Source organism: Corvus kubaryi, unplaced genomic scaffold (assembly GCF_017639235.1).
Source record: "Corvus kubaryi isolate FWS band 111438036 unplaced genomic scaffold, C.kubaryi_AGA036_p1.0 split3-131, whole genome shotgun sequence".
NCBI lineage: Eukaryota > Metazoa > Chordata > Aves > Passeriformes > Corvidae > Corvus > Corvus kubaryi.
The window spans coordinates 7,030,105-7,054,283 of NW_024582083.1; the positions used below are offsets into that span (position 1 = coordinate 7,030,105).

The following is a 24,179-nucleotide window of genomic DNA, read 5'->3' on the forward strand; positions in this document are numbered from 1 at the left end:
GTGGTCACTGTAACCATCTCTGTAATTTAGTAAGTGTTGACCTTCTTTTCTGAAATAGTAAATGTGCAAGTTCTCAATTATTTTGTGGTAAAATAGCTAAGATAAAGAGGATCTTGTAAGTGAACTTCTCTAATTGAAAATTACCAGATAATTTTGTGCATTGCAGATTTGACAGTGCTTAGCCAGCAGAATGTCTTGAAGAGGTAGAGTGTTCATAACTGTGCTGAATTCAGTTGCAATTGTTATTCAAAAGGATCTGATACAGCATGCTGACAATCCTATCCTGATGTGGTGAAGATCTGGCTAATATTCCTTTTTGGCCTGTTGTGGCACCCCACTCTTAAGGTGGACCTTAAGAGCACCCAAGATTCATAGATGCCCATGGTCAAAAAGGAATTACAAAAGTCAAAGAGTCTGCAAAAACTTACCTATTCTATTACTTTATTATTAAAACTTCTACTGGTAAATTATACACACGGCATGGAAATTGGGATATTAGTCCCTGACCTCTGAGTATAAACAAGTGGTGATGGATTTTGAATAGGGGGTAGAATGAAATTGGAGAGGGAGAGAAAGGAAGGAAACAAACAAAGAAAACAAACACCACCAGTTCTGGCTCCAGCATCAATCCATCTGATGGGGTGTCCCAGGTCCTGGGGCACCTGTGGGGGTATCTGTTTATAACCAAGCTTTTCTTGCCCTGGAGTTATGTTTCTCACTTTCTATGCAGATTAGTTATCACTAGCAGTCTGTTGTTCCAGACCCTTCTGGAAATGGGTTGAGGGCTTCAGGGCCTTTGGTGGTCTTGATCCCCCACTACTGCCATGGGAACAGCAGTTGCACAAACTCAAACTGTTGAGTTCATCTCTCTTTTCTTTAGATAGCTGCTGTTGCATTGCCTTTTTTCAATTGCATAGAAGAGCAATGCTTTTGTCTTAAGATTTGCTGAAGTGAGCACCTTGCTATGGTGCACATTCTTTCACCATGGTCGTGTCTGTTTCTGAGGAGCCATCGGCCTCCCACAGCGTAGGAGAAATCCATCATACTCATGAATGAGTAAAGCATGGTGCCACTGCTATGTTACCAGACAGATTTCTTTTAATAAAGCTTTTAATAAACGTTGTGACTTCTACTTGAACTGGAATAGGAGCAACTAATTTTTAACACATATGCATATTGCTGCTGGCCTCAATATGTGGCCTGATTCTCTGGCATAGCCTGCATTCTTGGGAAGCAAACTAAAAGTAGGGCTTTGAGTACAAAATGTTGTTATAGCCTGATATCTTTCAAAATACTGTATCGCTTCTCTCTTTCCTGGGCTTTGTGTGCTGTGCTGGACTCAGGCAAATCTGCTTTGTTTTATTTTAGCATGGCTAATTTGAAGATTGAACTCTCTAAGCTAGATAGTGAAGCCTGGCCTGCAGCGCTGGATGTGGAAAAGGAAAAACTGATGTTAATCAATGAAAAAGAAGAGCTTTTAAAGGAGCTCCAGTTTATTACACCACGCAAACGTACTCAAGATGAGCTAGAGCAGCTAGAAACAGAAAGGAAGAGGCTTGAGGAAGAGCTGGTGTCTGTGAAAAACACACCCAGTCAAGCACTTGCTGAAAGGTAAGGGGTTGCCTTTTGCTAATATTAAATGCTGCTTTCTGCAGTCTAACCTTTGTACTCATTGCAGACCCTGAACTATGCCATGATGGGCTGTTTTCCTTCAGTGACTGTTCTATGTAGATCTTAATTAAATTTGTTATTAGCCCAGTGGGCAGAAAAACAAAGAAGTCTTCAATACTGTGAGAGAATGTGAACACCCTGTATGTGCTCTGCAGTATCAGTTGCTCTGCGCTTGTTACCAGCATGAAAATGCCTGTGACAGATGTTAAATAACTGAGGAATGTCAACATACCAGCGGGAAGGCAATACATCATTCACTCATTTCTGATAATAGCTGCAAACTGTTTGAACTCAGGTTACAAAGATTATCTCGATCATTGCAACAACTGAAGCCTTTCATTGTGAGTTTTATTACAAGCAAAAATGCAACCAAAAGGGGAAAAAAACCCAAAAAAGTTGAGATGAGAAGCATAATTGCTGCAAAACTTTTCTAGCTTGCTGCTACCTAACTAGTAAGTGAAGCTAGTCTCACAATAAATTGTTTTCAGCCATATTCAGAGTTTGAGAAAATCAAAGCTGACTGTCACAAAAGGACTTTTCATCAGCTCTAAGTGGAAATAAATTTAAGGGCACCTCTAGCCCACATAAAATGCAATAAACACAGAATGTCCTTGTGTGTATCAGTATGGCATGCCTTACTGAAGTAATACAATTGGCATTGTGTGGCTTTCTTACTTCCCTTTACTGGGAAACACCTGCTGTTGCTCCAGGGTGCTGTATTGCAAAATTCCTGTTATAGCATTAGAAGCTGAGTCCTAAATTGTAGCTGAGTAACAAGGAAGATTTTTTTTTTTACAAAGTACAAATGTGTGTATTAGGCAAGATTTTTCTTAACATGTCTACACTTTATAATAGCTTAAACTACATTATATTAATAATCCAAATATGTTTTAGAAAAGGGAACTATATTTTTACAGGAGAAGCTACCTGTCTGTGGTAGTAGTACCTAAAGTACCATGGATCTGTTGCTCTCTGACTTCCATTAATAAATGGTGAATAAGGGGTCAATAATAAAATCACAGTCACAGATAAGTATTTTGAATCTAAGATTTTGATAATATGCTGTTGTATAGCTAAATCTTGACTCAAGCCATAAATAGGTAGCTGGTGTTTGAATCTTGTGGTTTGGATTTGCTTTAGTGCCAGAGAAAGTTCTGTGCCTGACTGTGTTCCCATACATGTCAGATGCCAAACATGGAGTACCAAGGACAAGTAAAATTGTCCCCCATTGTGAATTTTCCATGTATAGTGACAGAATGAGTTGTTAGAGCTTCCTTTTTTTCCTCTCTTTTCCTCAAACTTTTTTCCTTTGGTTTTTAATCCTGAAAATGTGGTTTAGGCTTTTTTTCCCTGAGGTTAACGTAAGATATGTTGAGCACTGCTGGTTGAGGTAGCACTTATGGTGGGTTCTGGTTTGCTTTTTTGTTATTCCAGCGAATGTCCAGTGAATTTCTAGCTTCAACTGTTAATATTAAAACTGTCTCCTTTGGTGACTTCAGGGCACATTAATTTTTTCACACCGGGCTATTTTGAGGATTATTTCTGGTTTGTCTAATATAAACATAAAGTAGATCTTCATTTTCAGAAGGATTCACATGATGAAAGTTTTTCTGAAATGTTAATTTAAAAAAAATACATTTAATTGTTTCAGATCAATCAGCAGTGTTCTGTTTCTTGGAGATGAGGGAGATTCTCCTCTCCATTATCAGTGGAGGAGCCGTGCCATCTTCAGAATATTGTACTATTGTTGCATTACCATTTTCTTCTATGAGGTTTCTTGAGTGCCTTCAGTTTGCAGTGTTTTCATAGGAACTGATAAAGAAGCAGCAGCATAAGAAGCTGTGGATTGTGCCAGAACTTAACATGATGAGGGTTCTTTCATTTGGTTTAGTGGTTTGGGGTTTTTTTTATATCTAAAGGGAAAAGAAACAGGAGATGTGCTCTGACTTAAAACAAAAACATTATAGCATAGCCCCGGGTTATTTTGGAGCAGGATGCTGAAATTGCCAGTGGTAGATGTACATGGATTCAATTTACAGAAGGAGGGTGTAGATCATAACATATCACCTTCAAAAAGGCAGAGACAGGGCATACTCTGACTGCTTTAAGAAGCCTTAAAGCAACTGTGTAGTAATAACTGGATTGTGGGACTGTTGAGAACTACTTGGTACTTTCTTGCCTCTGAGTTCCTGTCAGGGAGATTCCATTATTGCTTTAATCCTTGGCAGTATCTCCCAAGTAAACACAGTCATTTGAACAGGTCCATGCTTTAAGTACTTGCTTGTGCTGTTGCCTGCAAAACTGGCACCTGCTCTTGTGCCTGTCACAAATGAATGTGTCCATCTAAGTTTGCATTGAAAGGTGAGGTATGTGCACTTTTTAATGTATCTTCTTTAAAGATTCTCTGCTCTTCTCAGCAATGTTACAATTTAAGATCAAGAGAGAAAGATGGCTCACTAACCTGAAGTCCCTTCTGCAGTGAGTAATGGGTTAATTTAAATAGAAGGGGTGCAAACAGGAGAGACTGAGAGAGGCCAGTGTCAGAATAGATAACACAGTGGTTGTTTAGGTGTTTACACAGGGTTTTTTGGATATTAAAGTTCCTGCTTATGCTATAAAGAGGGAAGGTTCGTTATCTTAAAGTTTTGGCTATGGAGTTGTTGGTCTTTTTTCCATTTGGCCTGGTGTAGAATGAAAGAACTTTCTCTGAATCTCAATTTGTTGTGAGATAATGAAATGACTTACTGCATTTCTTTGAACTTCCACAAATGATTTCATCACCCAGCTTGTGTTTGTGATTTGTGACTAACATCTTTCTGACGTTAGCCTACAAGTATTAACACTTGTATTTAATTACTAGTACATCAAATTACTTCCAGGAAAGAATTTTTTTTCAGGTGCTAAATTATAAAGGATAAATTGTATTTATCAACCTCCTTAAGATAGTAAAAGAAAATAAATGATTGTGCTTTTGAGGCAAAAACCAATGAAACATTTTAGTTCAATAGTACAAATTCAGTTGCTATAATGTCCCTCTTGAGGTGGCTGTAGATGTGTCTTTTGAAGACTTCAGTCAGAGAAATTCCTAAGCTTTTATTTCCTTTCTTGTCTTCTACCATTAGTAGTTGAACACAGAGCAATTTCTGTGCCTCTTCCTTGAGAAAAAAATGATAGTTCACTACTGAAAAGCCACAAAAGAGATACTGAAGAGCATTCTTGCTTGGGACAAGCAGGATAGATTAGGCTTTAAATTAAGACAGAAGGCATCAATAGATAGTAAAATGATAGGAAATAGTGTCTGATACTATAGATGAACATAATTCTTGGTGTGGAAACCAAGAATTCTTGTGTGTGTGTCTTCCTGAGCAAAGAATGAAAGACTGTGTATGCTTTTAACAGCCTTAGCAGGTATTGGCAGATGAACACATCACTGCAGTGTGAGAGCACATGTGGCGTGGGCAGTGGAGTGGAAGTCACACTCTCACTGACCTCGGGGTAACTTATTCACCTTTGCATAACCCAGATTTGCTCATTGAATGAGCATGGGTGTAAGCAAATGCTTTTCATGCTTTGCTGAATCAGGGACTTAATGTCTTTTTACTGGTATCTGACATCCAAAGGGAGTGAATTCTGGGCACTCTTGAGTATCTCATTCAGTTAATTCACTTTGTGTAAGAAAACAGTGGTTGATGTTTCTTGTTTCTCAGTTGCTTGAGAACTTGTGACATGTATCAGTTGACTGAGCAAGGCCTAGAGGAGAATACAGTAATCCACAACTACAGGAAGATTTTAGCTGAATCCACGGAGAGAAAGCAATTTATTTAGTGTAAATGGAGTGATAAAAGGGAATTATAAGAGGGGAAAAAAATCACTCTAAAGGTTAGTGAATCATTTCTACTACCCAAGAGGAATAGGAGAGTTCCCTCTTTTGTGGCTTTAGAGCTGCGCTAGCTAACAAAGCAGGAGGCAATAAATCCTGCTTTCTCATAAAGGTGAACTTGATGATAAGCATTACAATGCTGTGTGGCTCTGAGGTGCTGACAAAGCTGTTGGGAATGTAGAAATCTTTACCAAGGACTCCTAAATATGGTCTGTAGTCTCAGAACCTTTCACTGAATGCTGCTTTGATTTGCTGTGCTTTATCTCTATATAAAGATTCTGAAATTAAAGGGATTGCTTTGATTTTAAACTTCAAAATATCAAAACTAATACTGGTATTACTGGTATTAGTGTTCTTCTAGTTTGTTTGTTTGTTTTGGTGTTTTTTTCCTGGTTTTGTTGGTTGTTTTTTTTTTTCCTGGAGCTATATTAAGTGAGGAGGCAGTCTGCAGCATGGCTTTTAAAAACTGTATGAGTGCAGACCTTATTATCCTGAAGTTGCAGCTATTTTCCCAGTGCTCATCAGTTACTCTTTTATTGGGTGCATGTTCCCCTTGGTACAGTGTGAATGTCCCAACCCTGTGCTTGCTTGTACACTCAGCAGGTTTGTTACAGTGCTTGGTATTCTGCAGGTAAAGTCACTCTGCTGAAGCAGTTGGGGGTTTTATGATCAGACTGAAAGCTAACACAGTATTTTGGATTTTAGTCACTGGCAACCTGATAAAAAAATGAGGGATCTTCACTTTGTTTCTTTTTTATCTATAAAATGTTCTAGCCTATTCTGTAATGCTTTCCTGAACTAATATGTACATCTCTTTGCAGATTAAAGCTGGAGGAGAGAAGAAAAGATTTGGTACAGAAACTTGAAGAAACTACAAAGTTAACTACCTGTTTGCATTCACAACTTAGGAGGTGAGACTGTACTGCATAATGTAGAACCTGTTTTGTAGTGGACCTGGATGTCTCAACTTCATTCTTAGGATTTTCTCCTAGCTGGAGGCTCAGCAAAATTTATTTAGTATTTAACTAAGAAAATGCAAGTGTAATAGCTTCAAGTGTTTTGTCACCATGCAAACCTGGTGTACTTTTATAATTTCAGTAAATTTTCTAAGTTGATAGTTCTGTAACTATTCTGTAAACAACTTTTAAGTGTTTAGAAGGGCCTGCTTGAATTATTTTTCCTGACGTTTTTTCCCAGCAGTCCTCCAGAACCGAGACAGTGGCACTCACTTTCTCTGGCCTGGCAGGACTCCTTATCTCCTATTATTAACAGGACAAGAGTGCATGTTACAGCCTTTGCCATAATTTATATAGTTGGATTTACTGTGCACATGGAGTGCCTGTTGCCATACAGATGGGAAGCAGTTCTGCTATAAGTTGTCTTCTATCTGGCTTATTTCCCAGGTGCTTGGGCAGGGGGTAGGCTGCATGAATTGCTCTAGAGGTAGCAACACTCCTGTGCTGCCAAAAGCTCCATCTTGGGGATCCTTGTGCTGTCACATTGACCACATGAGCACCCACATCAGAGTGGAGCAGGTTTCCAGTGGGATATAATAGCTGAGAAGGCTGCTGTTACTGCTGGACCAGTTTGTCAAATCTGCAGCCTTCTCCAGAAGAAAAGGGGCTTAGGCAGCTGGCCATAAGCTGGATAAGTTGCCCTGGTTGTGTGCAGGTTGGGCACACTGGTGCCAAGGTATGGGTGCTTAAAAAACATAATGCCCCAAGCAGCTTTCGGTTGTAATCTGTTGCAGGGCTGTTTCAGTCAAGCTTCCCTCTCTTTGTTCTGTTCTGTGCTGGTTTAGTTTAGTAACATCACTATGTGTTTGTGCTTTCTTTGCAGCCTCTCAGCTAGTACGTTATCTGTGTCTTCAGGGAGCAGTTTGGGATCCCTGGCATCCAGCCGGGGATCTCTGAACACATCAAGCAGAGGATCGCTAAACTCACTCAGCTCCACAGATCTCTACTATAACCAAGGCGATCAAATTGCAGATTTGGACTATCAGTACAAACTTGATTTCATATTGCAAGAAAAAACTGGTTACATTCCTTCGGGGCCTATCACTACCATTCATGAAAATGAAGTGGTCAGTTCCCATGGGAGACTGGGTTACAGTGACTCTCCTTCAGCTGCAGACCATCCCAAATTGACTGAACCTCCCAAATCTGTGACATCACTGTCTTCCAGATCCTCACTCTCCTCCTTGTCCCCCCCAGGCTCCCCTTTGGTTTTAGAAGCTGCATTTTCAGTGTCAGCTCAAAATTCCCCTCTGCATCACCTCACTACGGACTTTGAAGACTCTGACCTTTCAGGTGATTTTGCAGGCATTAGCTTCTGCGAGAACCAAATATTATTGGACTCTGAAGCCAGAGCAGGATCTCAGATTCCTACAGATGATAAAGATCTAAATGTTAGGCAGCCTCTGCCTTCTCTACATGAAGGAAGTTCAGGTAATTAAAAAAAAAAGTAATGTCAAATGTATATGTAACATGAAAATTAACAGCTGGCTCTTGAAATGAAGAGGTACCTTGTGTAACTGAAGAGTGTCTTGATCAGCATGCACTTGCCATCGTGGGCAGTCAGTAGTTCTGAGGGATGTTACCTAACTTCCAGTTTTGGCTGCAGAGAGCTGCAATCACCCTGATTCTGTCTACACTTTTCAATAGCTATTTTAGAAAGAAAGTTCATATATTAATCATGTATTAATCTGTTGTGAAAACAGTAACATAAAAACCTGAAGCTGGATTTTGAAAGCATGGAGGATGCATGGTGTTCCTAGATTCTGTCAGGATGTATGGATATAGAGCAAATACCCTCTGCTGTTTGTTTGATAACTTGAAATCAGATCCTTTGTTTCTCATTGAAGAGTAAGTTACAAACTGACATCCTCAGTAAAAGAGACTTCTGGACTGAGAATTATGTGTGATGTGTATCTAATTATTTGAGCCTGCTATCACTGAAAGATCTGCAGTTCATTTTGAGTTGAGAAAGACAGGTGACTACATGCCATGTAAGTTACAGTGAGAGTTGCCCCATTTTTAACATGGATTTCACAGCTTTTAGCTTTTTATCCAAGTTAGAACAGAGGTCCTAAGCTAGTCTAGGGCTCCCCCTGCCATCTGTGGGTAACTCCCAAAAATTAGGACATCTTGTCTCCTAAAGCATACTTCCCTTTAAGGAAGAAGGGATGAATGACTGTGAGTTATCAAGGTACCCTTAGTTACTAGTTAACTTTGAGGTGGCTGAATTAGGTGTGATGAATTCCACTTCTGGTCTGCAGCAAAAGCCATGCAACATACTTAATCATCTCATACTGTCAAAACCTTTGGCAGAGCCAGAATTTCAAAAATCCCAGCTGTCAAGAATTGATGGCTTGTGCTCAGTCTTAGAGTGCTCGCTTTGCTGCCTTTTGTTGGGGCTGACAGTATGTTGTGCTCTCTCTGCACATTTATTTTTGCTAGTGTCATTCTGTGTCACTGTCTTCAAGTATGTTGCAAACCATTCATGTTTATGTTACACAGTGGCTCTGTTTTCTCAAGGAAGAACTGAGTGAGACACATTTCAGTAGTGCTGAGCACTGGCAGCCCTATTTGAAACCTGGTCAGTACCTGGCATTTCCAACTGTATTTCTGAGCTGGTAGGGAAGTAGCTAACTAAGGAATTTGGTGTTCTAGAATAAATATGGCCTAGCTCTTGAGCATTGTTCAGATTTGTTGCCAAGCTTGAACACTTGTGCTTGGAGTTTTCCAATTTTTAATAGTAGTACCTGGACATATTCATACAGTTATATATTTTAATGAGAAATTTGCTTTTATTTTTGTAATTCTCTCAAGGAATTGTTGTAACATCTGTTGTCTAATTAGATTAGCTTACTGCAGTACTGTAGTAATTTCAATGTTGGCCAGAGCAATGTGGCACCAGAAGAGAAAGGTATGGTATGCTTAGTACAAGCTGGGAGTCCCCACTCTACTTCACTGTGCAGAAAGAAAGCAAGAAATTGACTGATGTCTTAATGGTCTGAACCTGTGAAATGCAACGTGAAAAAACATGGAAGGGGAATTTTGGGGGGAGAGGGTCTTTTTGTCCTTTGTCTTTTCAGGATGCTGTAGCACAGTAGTTATTTTACTTTAGAGCCATATTGTAAAAGATTGAAACAATAATTATTTTTCCTGCCTGTATTTCAGCAGCATATCCTTTCCAAATTAACAACAATTTTCAGTCTGTTTTTGCAATCTGGCTGCTACTCACCTAGTCTGAGAAATGAATTCTAAATGCCTTGGAATTTGGGAGCACTTTGGGCTATGTGGAATCAGAACTTTTTTTTTTTTTTAATTTATTTCTATATATCATTATTTTCAAAGGCATACTGTGGTTGTCTAACATTTTTTAACTTTTTGAGGACCTCTTATTCTGGATATTGTCGGGTTGCCTTTTAAGTCTATGTAAGTAGTTATTGTTTTAAAATGTAAATTCATCCTTTGATTCTTCATACTGATACTTCCTCATGTAGCGTCATATGCATAATACAAATTGTCTTTAAACCTGTATTAAGGCTGCCAAAACAAGTATTTGAATTTTGAATAGCCAGGTATTAACTAATTACACTTTAATACCTCTGATTTCCACAGTAAAATGGACCTCATGGTGAGACTTCAGTACATTAACAGTGAGACACAGACCTGGGGTTGGTTTAGTGTTTCTACTCCAGTTTCATTCTTGAAACTGCTGTGATGCTGAATGGGAAGGTTTGAACAAACTCAGCTGGAGGCATAAACCTGCATAGAAAATTTCAGCCTACACGCTTAGGTTTTTACAAGACTGCAGATCTGAATACTGCTGAATCTTAACTTGGGCATAGACAAAGACTCGAAAGTAGTACAGCTGCTGTCGTCATGTAAACTGCACTGGCTCTCTAGATGCAGTGTTCACCTGCTTCTCTGGCTGTCTGACTTTTCTGTACAGGTGAACCGTAGAGATATTTGCTGCTCTGCACATGTCCCTGCTGTCAGAAACCAAGTTGGAATATCATGTAGTTCTTCCACAGTCAGTCTGTGTCATTGTCAAAGTCAATTCAGGCTGCTGTGGTAATTCCTAAGGGTAATCAATAAATCATGTCATCACCTTCACCCCTCACATGGTGGGGGGGAAGGGAAAGAGCACTTCATCATCAAGGAAAAAGCATTCCTACTGCCATAAATAAAAGCACAAATGCAGCAATCAATCATCTAATCTAGAGCCTTAAATTTTAACATCTTAACAGGATGTAAAGTCATGATTCAGATGGGGATGATAATGCATACCAATATCCTCACCCATTGGCAGATAAAAGGACTGCATAGGCCCTCAGCTTACTGTGCTGCCGAATGTGGCTTCACTGCATGACACTCGCATATGAATGCAAGTTGAAGATTAAAGCTAAGTAGTCATTGAGAGGCTGTAGCATAGAAAGTTTTTGATGATAGAAAACCAGAGAGGATTTCTAGCAGTTATATCACTGGGGAGAGGGTGTCTGTCTGACTTTTGAATATTTAATAAAGAGTAGGCAAGCACTGGGCATGTAGCTGAAGTGTTACCACAGTGCTGACTGTGAACATGGCAAATACTGGTTTAAAGTTCAGAATAATGAGGGTTGATAATGAAGGACAATAACTAGCTGAATGCATAAGGGTGATCATAGGAGTCTGTGTCTCTGTGAAGGTATAATAGTACATTTTCAAGTTCATCAGTCTGGTTATATCTGCAGCCAAAATACGTGGTAACAGCAGTACAGTCTCAGAATGTTTAATGATACAGAACAAAACTACTCTGTGGTACTCAGTTAAGGGTCACCGCTTTCAACTTGACAACTTTCTAAGCTATGCTCATCTCTCTTTCTGACTATTAATCTCTTGGACTAATTTTCATTCTTTTTCCTTTTTGTAGGTGGTGATTTACCAAGGAGAACAGCTGGTCATCTGCTTGAGGAGAAAACAGCTTGTGTATCTGCTGCTGTGTCTGATGAGTCTGTAGCTGGAGATAGTGGTGTATATGAAGCTTCTGTGAAACAGTAGGTTTGAGAAATCATGCAAGTCCTAACACCAAAAATTTAAATTTATCTATGATCAGTTACACAGTATCAGCAGAAGTTGTTAATGAGCCCTGCCTTTTTTAGAAATAATTTGTACTTTTAGATGGAAAGGACAGCATATTTGCCAAACAATGAAGTTTGATTTGGGTTATTTTTTGTGCTTGTATAATTTGGTTGAATAGCATTAATATACATTTCCTTATAATCTTGGGGGATTTTCTCATGCTAGAAGTGTTCCCAAGAGGAAAGCTTGATGTAAACTATGCAGGTTCTGCCATGTGACTCTATTGACACTACTCAGAGTCACTGGTTTTACTTCTTGTTTTGTTTAGGATTTTTAAGATTGTATAGCATTTTTTGGAATGTTTTTATTTTTAAAAAGAGGTTATAGAAAAGACAAGAAAAAACTGTTGTAATGATGGTATTAAAATAATCCAGGTTGAGGTATAGGGTTCACTGTGGTGATCAGGATATAAGAAACATATTTGCTGTTATTTTTTGACCAGACAACTTCTGTAGGATTCTTCATACTAGTTTATATAGGGTTGCCTGTAATCTTCAGTAATCAGCCTAAGGCCTTTCTGAATCATTACTGCAGTTGTCAAACTATTCCAGCAGTGACTGTCCCTAAAACAAGCACTGCTATTGTGTAGGCTCTGAAATTCTTATTTGGAGTGCATGCTGTAATTAAATCAGCGTGTTTAGGAGAATGGATATAGGTTCTGTGTATGCATACCTTAATAATTGCTGAAAGCTAACTATAATTTTCCTAAATTTGAGTATTTGCCTTATTTTCCTAGACCAAATGAAAATGAGGACATTGTATATAGTGAAGATGATGCAACAACTCTAGAGGCTGCTCAGGTACAAATAGGACTCAGGTGAGTGACCAGCAAAGGGAATATTCCTGTTTATACATACATGTGAATAGTAAACTTCCCTCATGTTGTCCTTTCTTTAACAGATATGACCACGGCAATTCAAGTTTCGTGATAATCATAGTACGGCTTAGAAACCTTCCGGCGTTTTCTGTCCCCCTTGGCTCTAAGGTGTAAGTCAAACAATCACTGAGAAGTAGTGTTGAAATACAAGAATATAATAATAAATTGTAAAAAATTCTCTAAAGTAATTGGTTGATTTACAGCTTAAGAGTACTGAAATATGTACAAAACTTTTCAAACTGTTGTAGTATTTAGCTTTTGCATATTCCAGCAAGAAAAAGAAGTTATCAGGAAATTTGCACATTCCACTAAAGTGGAATAAAAAGGATTTTTAAATGGTGTTTTATCTAGTGCTTCTAAACATTCTGTAGCTTTGTGAGTGCTGAACAGCTATGCTGTAGTTACTAAAAACATTCTTCTGATGCTTTGGCATCCTTTCAGCTCACAATGTTGTCTTTTTACATTTAAGTGTCTTATTGATGTAAAATGGTATTTAAAGCAGTATTTGTATTTTAAGGGAGCTTTTAAAGGGAAGGGGTAATTTAGTAAATTGCAAGTGGACAAGCACAGTCACATTGAGATACACCATCCCTAACAACTGGAGCTTGGAGGTCTGTTAAGGATTAGTTCTTGAGTCAAATTGCACCAACATGGAAAGTCTAAAAGTAAATTACAGTGCAAGTCATATGTAGAAAATGAACCGAAATGCCTGAATATGTTACCACTGAATTTCTAATCCAAAATTCTCATCTGTATAAATAGGTACAGCTTGCCTTGGGGACACTTGTACTTGAGTGAGCTTTTTGACAGACTGTAAGACTACCTTAAACTGTTGAAAAGCTTAGCAAGATTGGAGTAGGACATAATCAATCCTCAGAAAATTTGGTTTTCTTGCAGGTGTCTTTCCCTTTGTATCCTATTGCCTTAAATTTGATTGGCAGATAAATAGGAAGCCACTGGGTATGGAAAGGATGCATTAAGGATAGAGGCCTGGGTGCTTGCTGGATTTTTCTGTTTGTTTTTGTTAATAACAAATGGTTGTTCTACTACTATCCTTCCTTCTCTGAACTAGTCTTTCCTCTGCTGACCTTCCAAGTCCGCTAACATTTAGCACAAGAATACAGAAAAACTATAGAAGAGTAAATTTCTCTTTTTAATTAACATTAAGAACATGTTTCCTTCCATCTGTGAGATGATCTTCATTGTTTACAGTACTAAACTTGGATAGAGTCAGAAACTGCTACCTCTCTTGCTACTACCTTACCAGGCACAGAAACTCCCTTTTGGGAAATGTTTTTGCAAGGGACAAGAGGAGTTTCTGACTCATTTTTGTCACTTCTTTTCCATTCCACTGATAAGTTCCTGTTCTATTTTGTTGCTTTGCACTCCTTAAGTTGATGGGGTGAACTTCTCTTATGCATCACCAGCAAGTGCCAGTTTCAACAGAGGTAAAGATTTGGTTTTGTTTCTGGCAGGTATATTAGAGTAGCAGTCCTTCCATCCTCGACTGATATCAGCTGTCTGTTCCGCACTAAAGTTCATCCTGCCATGGAAACCCTTTTATTCAACGAGATATTCAGAGTAGCCATTTCTCAAGTAACACTGCTGCAGAAGACACTGAGAGTAGATGTTTGTGCTGTCAGTAGAAGTCGTCGGGAAGAGTGCTTGGTATGCGGTTTTATTTCTGGTGCTTTTTTTGGCATGCATTTGTTTGTAGTGTCCCCTCTTGTTTTGATGGTCAAGGCTGCTAAAATTCCACAGCCCTTGGAGACAAAGCCTGAAGCATAACTTAGTTGTTGCTATAGTACCTAGAATACTGCCTTTCACCGAAACTGCTGATACAGAATGTAATCCTGGATGGAAGGTGTTTTGATAATTCTAACACTACCTTAACCCTTTAATTACAGATTGATATTCCATCTTTGCCATTTTATACATAAAACCCCCGTAAACTTCAATGCAACATTACTTTAACACTAGGTTTTAAAGTAAAAGCTGAAGAAGAGCCACAGTAAAAAAAAAAGAGAGCAAACCCTCATTATCACTACTTTTCACAAAGAACAAACTAAATTATGTTTTGGATGTTATTTTAGCTTATATGATGGACACTGTTTTGATCTTTATGATCTGTTGAAATAATAAAAAGGCATGACATTTATAGATCAGCCCATTGGAAGCTGTCACTTTAAATTTTCTTGTTAATCGTAGTCATCACCGAATCAGTGATGCTTCATTTACTTCCAAATTGCTCTTGCATGGTCTGGTACAACTCTAGTTTTCCACCATGAGAGGGATTTTAGTAGCACAGTGAGATTTTTTCAGTTACAACACACTGAAGTGATGCTGGAATCTGCTGGGGTTCATCAGTTCCAACTACTGTGAAATAGCCTCACTTTCAGAACATAGAAGTTAACTTAATTCCTGGGGAATGTATTGGCCTCTTTCAGTATGTAAGAGTTTTCCCCTGAGGAAAGGGAAGGGCAACAGAACAAAAATGCGACATCAGGCAGGATACAAAGGTGAAGAAAGGACTCAAAAATAACAAAAAATCCCAACGAAGACAAGGGTTATTCGCAAGATCAAATGAAAGAGTTGGGAGTACCATCCCCGGCAGAAAGCCCTGGACAACAGGACCAGAGTCTTGGCAAGAGTTCTGTGTGCAGCCCAGTAGCTGTGGAGATAATACGCTTTACCAAAGAACAGAGGATTTTAATCTCCAAGGCACAGCCCAAAATGAGTACTTCAGTAGTTTTCCCAGAGTACCAACTCGGTGGGTGTCAGTGCTTGTCCAAATGAAAGGGTTTCTTAATCTCTTTTACTGGCTCTTCATCTCCTCCTTCCCTGGTTTGAGCAAGCAAGGTCATCCATTATTTGCCATATGGATGATTTCTGTGGTGGGACAGCTGAAAGATCATGTGACACGAGCTGGTGCTGCACAGGTTTTCCTTAGTGAATGCACTAGAGCAGGTGTGGGCAATCCCGTGGTATGGGGGGTGGGGAGAAATTCTGAAGACTGAAATAAGAGGTGGCAGAATGGACAAGATGAAGGACTTTTCCATGTATTTCTATTTGTCTATAACTGGAAGTGGAGGGAAATACAAACTGTAGAGTTAAAAAGGGAATTCAGGTTCATGTCAAGTTTGTGCTGCCTGTTTTGCATGATAAGTACAGTAGAATTTCAGCTGTTTTGTAGGAAACAGAACAAATTTAAATAATTTTCTTCCCTTTTCTTATTTTGTGCAGTCTGGGACTCAGATCAGCCTGGCAGATGTATCACTTTCTGATGAGACCTGTACTCTGTGGTACAACCTGTTGCCTTGCAAGCAGAGTCCCGGCAAAGAACCCAAGGAACAAAATGACGAATACATGTTTCTGTTAAGCAAGCAATCACAATCGTTGGACTCACTGGACTTGGTGAGCAATGTGCTGGCTATAACTGTGATAGCAAAAAAAAAACCCAGAGACTCCAATTGTGCTGTTGCATTGTAGTTACTTGAATGTGTGAACTGCCCTCCCCCGAAGGTCCAAGGCCCTGTTTTGCAGGCACTTTTGTCTAAAGTGACTTTGTGTGTAGGGCCTATATGGGGTGTCAGACAGGAGTGGGGATGGGCAGAAGCTTTTTACTGGATACAAAATTGTACTCCCAATTTGAAACCTTTCAGCTGTGTTTCTTTTTAGAAAGAATGTTATTGAAGAGCATCCTTAAGTGTATAATTTATTTTCACATGCACACCTTGAAAATTGCTATTTATTAACTATTCAAATCTGCCTACTTAAAGCCCCATTGCATTGAACATGTTGTTTATGCAAAACATACTAACTCTTCTGGTTAAACAAGCTTTTCTGCTTTAATCCCTTCTTAAGAGAACTGCATAGAAAGTGTAACTTTGAAGAGCACCTTTTTTTCAGCTAAGAACATTACTAGTATAAGTGGGGAGACAAGAAAATACATTGAAGGATGGCAGGAACATATTTGATTGCATTATCATTTTAAAACCAATTGGTTTTCATTGAGATTTACTCTGTTTAAAAATAATCATTCAATGTGCTATACACTGACAATTCAAACCCCTTACCCTTGTGATCTGTTTCTGCTGACATCAGGGAGCAGTAGGGTAATGCAGCTCTTGCAAGAGTTGTCTTTTTTTTACCGGTTATGTATCATTCAATTCTGGTTTCATCTACTTTTTCCTTGTGAGCAGGATGCTGTGTCAGCTCTGCTGAAGAGGACATCTGCTGAGCTGGAAGCAGTAGAACAAGAGCTGGCTGAAGATGAGGAGAAGGAACAGGAGCAAAGGGCCTCTGAGGAAGACTGGTAAAGCCACTTTCCCTCCCTCACTGTTCATGCCTGAATGATTCAGCTAATTCTTCCTTTTCTTAGACAAACAAAAGGGCTGTACTTTTGGAGATCATAGACTTGTAGAATGGTATGGGTTGGAAGGGATCTTTAAAGATCATCCAGTCTAATACCACTGCCATGGGCAGGGACACCTTCCACTAGACCAGGTTGCTCAACACCCCATCCAACCTGGCCTCGAACATTTCCAAGAACAGGACATCCACAGCTTCTCCGGACAACCTGTTCCAGTGCCTCACCACCACTGGAATTAGAGTAAAGTCTTTTTCTCTTGTGTGGTCAATTAATTCATGTTCTTTTAGGTTTACAGTGTCTTGGCTGCTCTATGAACTCCTACTGCCAATGCTCCTCCATTCCATGTACATCTTCCTGTGAAACCACTTGGGCTGTGAAGCCACTGGAAGTATAGCAAAATATCAATTATAGTTCCATTAAGTGTAACAAGCAAATAACAGGATTTGAAAAGAGAGCTGCTGTCTGACAAAGTCAGTGTGGGTGTGCTTCCATTGATAGTCTCGTTTTTGAAGAAATTGTGAACTTTCCCAAGAAACAGATTTCTTGCTAAATTGCTATTTGAGTTCTGTTACTGTGCAATTTCTTAGCTGCAGTGTAGAAGTAAATACCTGCTTTATTATGGGGGAAGGGGAGAGTTGCATTTTTGTTTTATGAACTTATCACCATTACAGCTATTGAATATAGTGCAGTGTTGTCGTAACGACCTTGAAGGTGAACTGTAGTAGCGCTTGCTGGGTTTTGCTGGAGGCAGCAATGAAATGGGCCTTCACGTGAACTAAGTGGAAGCATTTGGATGATAGTTGTTTTCCCTGTCAGGAAAATGCATACCCCATACATGGGTGCAGGTCTGGGCTTTCTGGTATCTTTGTCTGGTGAGCTTTTTCAGTTTCAGAATAAGCCTGGGTTACTTCTGTTCATACAGGCTAGAGATCCTTGCAGAGGCCTCTGATGAAATTGTGGATGAAGAGGAAGATGACATTAAGCTGGCAGTAGAAGGCGACTCTAATGATGACCTGGGGTTACTCATGGATGCACCAGAAATGAATGAAGACAAGAACAGAGAGAACAGCAATGAGGCCCGTGAAAGCCAGCAAGCTGCTGTAATTCTAACACTGGTGAATATCTTAAAATTCACATTCCTGCAGTATCTTACCGTGTCTAAAAATCTGTTTCTGAGAAATTAATATGGAAGTCTGCTGCATCTGTGCATTTACAATTTGATGTGGCCTTTGCTGTAGCACTTGTCAGTATGTACTTGTAACAAAATTGGTGTGGTCACTTCTGAACTATGAAGAGGACATTGAACAGACATGCTAGGCAGAACGTCTAAGTCCAGGACAATTAACCAAGACACTCTATCTTCACTTTTTTTGTTGCATATGGAGAATATTCAAAATACAAAGCAGTTCAGTAGCTTCAGCCTGTGCATATTTAAAATATTTCTGCACATGTGTTTCGTTGTTTCCCTTTTTTTCCTTCAGATTCATCTGACAAACAGGGGGAAACACATGACATGGGTCAAGATCTTTAAACCAGTGCAGGGATTTCCTTATTTTTTCCCTTTATTTTAGGGCGTGAAATACAAAAACTGTCTTAGCAGAAAAAAGGACAAAAGATTAATGAACAGAAAATTCCAAAATGTGTATTAAAACTGTGTATACTTTTGAACTATTGAGGGTACTGTTGCACCCACACACTGCATAAAGCAAATTCAGATTCCATATTCTTGGTAACTGTTGGCTTTAAACTATATTCCACTTTCTTGAAAGCACTTTTAGTAGATGTTTAGTATGCCTGATGTGGTAGCACACTCTCCGAAATGAAATTTTTAGAAGCTTTCTGCATCTTAATAAAAACACTTCTGCATGTTTTATACCCACAAGTTCTATAAAACAGCAGAAGTAAAAAGACAAAGAGTGACATCTCGTTCCTTCACCTTTGTGACAATACAAAAGTTTAACATCTCAGTGGACTTACTGGAAACAGTAATTAACTTCCAATTAATGTGGCAAGATGCCAAATGAGCTAAGGCTGTGGTATTAAAAGGACTGACAGTCTGCTGGGTAGCCAGTGAATATAGATCAAAGCCCTAACTCGGCAAGGGGAGACAGCAAGGACACGTGTGAAGGTCAGACACGCACACAAGTACTTTGCTAGGCCTGGGCTGGGTGGACCTGGACAAGGAGTGAAAGACAGCAGACTCCACTGCAGAGCCAGCCACAGCATAGATCTCTGTATGCCACATCCTCTCGGGGTTGCTGTTGTGCTATTTAGGTCACTGTATTTATCACCTGCACTTCGAAAATGATGAACCTCATTAAATTACCCAAGTTGAAGAAAAAGCCCCAGTGCACACCAGTAACACTGGATGTTCCAGCTGCTGCAGAGCTTGGTCTAGCCCAGCAGCCAGGATGAGTGCAGCATGGAAGTAAGCACAGGCTGTACCACCCACGGGGATGGGGGCACTTGAGGCTCCCTCTAGCACATGTGGGGCAGTAGACAGCAGGCTGTGCTGAGGGACAGCAGCCAGCTGTCTTTTCCCTGGGTTCAAAAGGCTGGTGAAGCTCTGGAGATTGCCAGAAAGCAGCCCTGCTGCTGAGGCTTGGGAATGTATGGCAGTATGTCTGGAAGGACCTGGGCAGTGTAACCTTCCCAGCTGCCCTCTTTCAGTGTTCACAGGCACCATCTCAGGCATGGCAGAACCTTGCTCTTCTGCAAATACCAAACAAAGTAAATATAAATGTGCAATAATCATCATGTCTGCAAATGGCAAAGCAAAACATTTCTTGCACTGTTTGCATCAAGCCATCTGCCGAGCAGCAAAGGTCTTTGGCTTTACTGCCTACAAAGAGTACCTTCAAAGCCTCTCCACACACTGTTAAGCCTCTTGGGAATTTTGTATTTCTTTACTTAGAATAACTTCTCTGTAAATGCAGGGTGCTTTTTGCTGCTGGTCTTTCTCCATCCACTGCAAGGTGATGAGAATGCTTGTAAAATCCAAAGGTACAAAAACTACATGGTGGCATGTATCTGGTTATAGTAAGTCTTCTGCATTAAATTCCTTTTCATAGGTTGATAAAGAGACTAACACTGAGGAATCGCTTAATGAGAACACACCAGTCCGACCCAAGGACAGAGCCAGCTGGAGCTCCAGACAGCGTCCCTTTGTCAGGAACAGCATGATAGTGCGCTCCCAAACCTTCTCTCCAGGCGAGCGGAACCAATACATCTGTAGGGTAAGGGGAAAAACACTTGGAATGAAGAGCTATTAACTAAAGAGTCATTTAACTTCTTGGGAATGAAGCATTAATGACAGGGAGTCATGTACCAATTCTCCCTGCAAGAGGCAGAGCCTGTGCTTTCTCTAGAGTCTCTCCCTATCTGAGCTGATGCATAATAGCATTGACTTTCAGCAGAGTTGCATACTCTTGCAAAACACCTCAACTAGGGCAAAAATACATCCTATTGGAGAGAAATAACACAGATGCCTGTGCTGGCTGTCTGCAAAAAGTGTGTTTCCTTGCACATCAGCAACTCCAGCGCTCTCACAGCAAAACAATTTGTTACAACATGAAATAGAATTCGCTGTAAAATGCCATTGCATTACCATATTTTAATAATGCAACCATTTAAGGGTAACAGTGTGGAAAGAGCTCAGTCATCAATTTTAAATCTTGCTTTGTATCTCAACTGGTTTTAAACCTAGGCAGCCCAAATCCTGCTGTAATTGCATCTTTGAAAGATGTGCGGGTGCTGCCTCGGGACGGGGTTTTAAACATGGCTTTGGCAGCTAAATTCTCCAGTCTCTCTAGATCTATGGTAGCATGGAAAAAGAAGAAAAGATATAAATTGTGAGTCTTGTTGCTGCTAAACTATGAAAATCATGTGTTTAAAGATTTAAGCATGGATTACCAGCTCCATAGATTTTAATCACAGAAATGCCCTAGAAAAGGCAGTTTATTTTGATCTTTAGTTTCTACTTACTCATACAAGTACCTCTTTTTAAAATAAACCAAAAACTTATGCTTTAATTCCCCAGTTCAGTTAGAGGCAGTTGCCTTAATTATTTGGGAACATTAAAGTTCATCACTTGTCTGTGATTCTCATTAGCCTAAAAAAAATAAATCTATAGTCAATACCTACATATTAATAACTATTCCATATACCTTCCAGAATGAAACATAGCAGACTGTTTTCTAACAATCTTTACATAATTTGGATACATTGTTGGCTGAATTCAGAAGCTAGCCTTCATCTTAATTCCTGTGCTGGAACTTAATCCATAAATGCAAATTAGCTGTATTGGCAAAAAAAAAAAAAAAGAATCCCCTTAGTTTGCTGCCTATGCAGGTCTTCAACAGGAAGTAAAACTAGTTGCTTCGGTAGCTTAGTTAGTGTAAACTCTTGGGGTTTTTGCATCTGGGAAAGTATTGGGTGTAACATTGCTACATAACTGCTGCCAAGAGCTAGAATCAAAAAAAAGACCTACCTTGAATAAACCATTCTGTTTCTCATTGTGTATGGCATTGCCTGGAAGCAAAGTACCCCGTGAAAAGAACATGTTTGCAGATGAACCTTTTGCAGTGTCAGAAACACTTGTTGCCCACTGCTGGGGGCTCCAGAGTGGGCACTGTAGCTGCATCCAAGTTCACAGAGAGGGCTGAAGAGCTGGGGTCTCCCCAGTCCCAGTCCCTCGTTTGCACCACAGGCATATCCAGCCTTCCTTGCTTTATGGTGCTGTATGAGAGAAAAGCACCTGTTGAATGTACTCCGGTGAAGTGACAGCTGCTCTCTAATCAGAAGAGATGGCCTGGCTTTAAAAGAGCACCTACTCTCATACGATGTTACAGAAAACACAGAGATCTTTGAGGCCTAATGGACAGAACCAAAGTCTGTGCTTTGGAAAATGTCTCTTGAAAAGTGCCTAAAGAACATGAGTGACTATGGCCACCTCTCTGTATCCAGGGGTGAGCTCCCAGTAGCAGCTCATGGTGAAAAGACAGATTTGTCTCTCAAGAGGTGTACTTGTATTGCAAGTGGTTGTGTTTCCCACCCCCAGCTCCCAGTCAGTCCTGTGTAAGCACACTTTAGGGCCTTTGGCTTTGCTTACTGAAATGTTAGCAGAATGATTCCCTTTTTTGTCCCTTCCTGAAGAGGTGAAATACATTTTCTGCAGAGAGATGCTTCTGTTTTCCCTGGAGGTTACCACCTGTTAGATGCTGATGCACCTAACAATCATTCTGCACTGATGTGTATGAAATAATGCTAAAGTTACGAAGAAGCTACTGTCGAGCTGTGGTGCATAATTTTAAGGAGCAGGAAGTGCTTCCAAAGGAAGCTGTAGGCACACCTTTGCTTGTTACAATTAATAACAATACAAAAATACTGTTTGTTGGACAGGTGCATGTCTATAGTAATTTACCTTCCCTGTAGTAAATTTGTTAAAAGCCTGCCCCAGGTAGGTGAAATCCATAGTTTGTATCTGCAGCCAGACAATGATTTGTCAGTACTTAATAACCATAGTTACCTTCCTTGCATTCCTAAAGAGTCTACTCACTATTCATTCAGTAAGATCAATGGTTGTCTTGGTGTAGGATTAGAATTTTAGAATAGATGCTTATTCTAGTTGCAAACTTGTTAACTTTGTACTAAGAATATGACCTACATGTATATAAACACTGAGGTTCCCTGACTGGTTCTACCAATGCAGGTGTATTTGCATATGAAGGTGCTTTATATCTGTTTGTTGTGTACATTTTGACAGTTGAATCGCAGTGACAGTGACAGCTCCACACTAGCCAAGAAGTCTCTCTTTGTGAGAAACGCTATGGAACGACGGAGCCTGAGAGTTAAACGGGTATGTGCTGCGTTACCTGCACGTCATTTAAAACAAAGTATGGGGAGAGTAGGAATACCAAATAACATGAAAGATACACTATATTTCAAGTATTTCAGCAAAAGCAACACAAGTACCACAATTATGTCCTGTAGTTTCAAGTTGAAATCTCAACATAGTGGTCTCACTCCAATGTCATCTCCCCTTCAACGAAGCCTGTGTTGTTTTAGTTGTGGCTGAAGCCAGCAGCAAGACACTGATGCTCAGCATCATGGCATTTGTTGTTGAACTTGAGCTTATTGTTGAACTTGAGTTACTGTCAAAGGGGTCTGGGTTAAAGAACCTGCATATTGTAAAGTGACACAAGATGGCCTGTGTTGCACAAAAGTCAACACCAGAAATATACATCCTGAGCAAATTTTAGTGAAGATTTCAAGGATTTAGATGTCCTTTTAAAGGGAATTTACTCTTCACCAAAAGTATTCAAGTAGCAAAAGGATTGAAGGACAAGAGAGGAAGATTCTATTTCTCTTGCATGAAATTCATTCTTACATAAATTTAGAGAGTTATATTTTAGTCTTAATTGTAACTAGAAAAATAGTCCTTTGGAAGCCTTGTTACCGGGTAGCAGGATTACATTTTGCATAAGAAAGAAGAGGCTGGGATGCTGAGTACTCTGAGATGACTTCTCCTGCCTGACTTACTCATGCAAAAACCCACTGTGAAAGGACAGTAAATAATGTGAAATATGCTGAAGAAATGCATGTTTACAGAGTTTGTAACATTATGTGTTTGGTTAGGCCTTGAAAAAGCAAATATTTACAAAAATAAATAATGTAGTTGAAATCTGTGGGGAATTCTGTGTAGTGTTGTGTCTCCTGGTAGTGTCATCCCAGGGATCAGAATGGGGTTTTTTGTCTTTAACCTGTAAATATATCATTGTGCACTTGGTTGGAGCATTTATTTTTAGCTAGTGACTAAACAAAAATTCCAGGATAGGCGAATTTTTTGACTTCAGAATAAAGGACTGGTAAAAAAACCCAAAAAAATATTTGAGCTTTTCTGACTGTAATATGTCAAACCCTCCACCAGCCTCTCTAGGTATTAACTTTCATTGTTCTGTCTCCCAAACGGCTCAGCCTGTTTGCCAGCCGATCATGCGAAGAGCTGCGCTGGAGTGCCCCACGCGCACTTCCCTGGACTTGGAGCTGGACCTCCAGGCATCGCGCACAAGACAGAATCGTCTCAACGATGAGCTCCAGGCCTTGCGGGACCTTAAACAAAAGCTTGAGGAAATGAAAGGTAGAGGAGAGGCAGACCTTCCTCTGTGTGTGCTAGAGGATGAACGTTTCCAGAAACTCTTGAAACAAGCTGAAAAACAGGTATGAGCAGCATTGAGATATGTGTGAGTAAAT

At 39.8% G+C, this 24,179-nt stretch overlaps 1 protein-coding gene across 2 annotated transcripts in view; it reads left to right on the top strand.

Annotated features, from left to right (window-relative positions):
* Positions 1-24,179, top strand: part of WWC2 (WW and C2 domain containing 2) — a 95,513-nt gene that overhangs the window by 61,361 nt on the left and 9,973 nt on the right. For both annotated transcript variants that reach the window (XM_042014925.1, XM_042014926.1), the window contains exons 9-21: positions 1,369-1,611; positions 6,373-6,462; positions 7,391-7,998; positions 11,471-11,594; positions 12,416-12,496; positions 12,580-12,666; positions 14,032-14,224; positions 15,800-15,970; positions 16,759-16,871; positions 17,851-18,043; positions 20,000-20,164; positions 22,693-22,785; positions 23,904-24,146. In XM_042014925.1, coding sequence (XP_041870859.1) covers positions 1,369-1,611; positions 6,373-6,462; positions 7,391-7,998; positions 11,471-11,594; positions 12,416-12,496; positions 12,580-12,666; positions 14,032-14,224; positions 15,800-15,970; positions 16,759-16,871; positions 17,851-18,043; positions 20,000-20,164; positions 22,693-22,785; positions 23,904-24,146 — 2,404 coding nt within the window. The remainder of the gene's footprint in view (positions 1-1,368; positions 1,612-6,372; positions 6,463-7,390; positions 7,999-11,470; positions 11,595-12,415; positions 12,497-12,579; positions 12,667-14,031; positions 14,225-15,799; positions 15,971-16,758; positions 16,872-17,850; positions 18,044-19,999; positions 20,165-22,692; positions 22,786-23,903; positions 24,147-24,179) is intronic.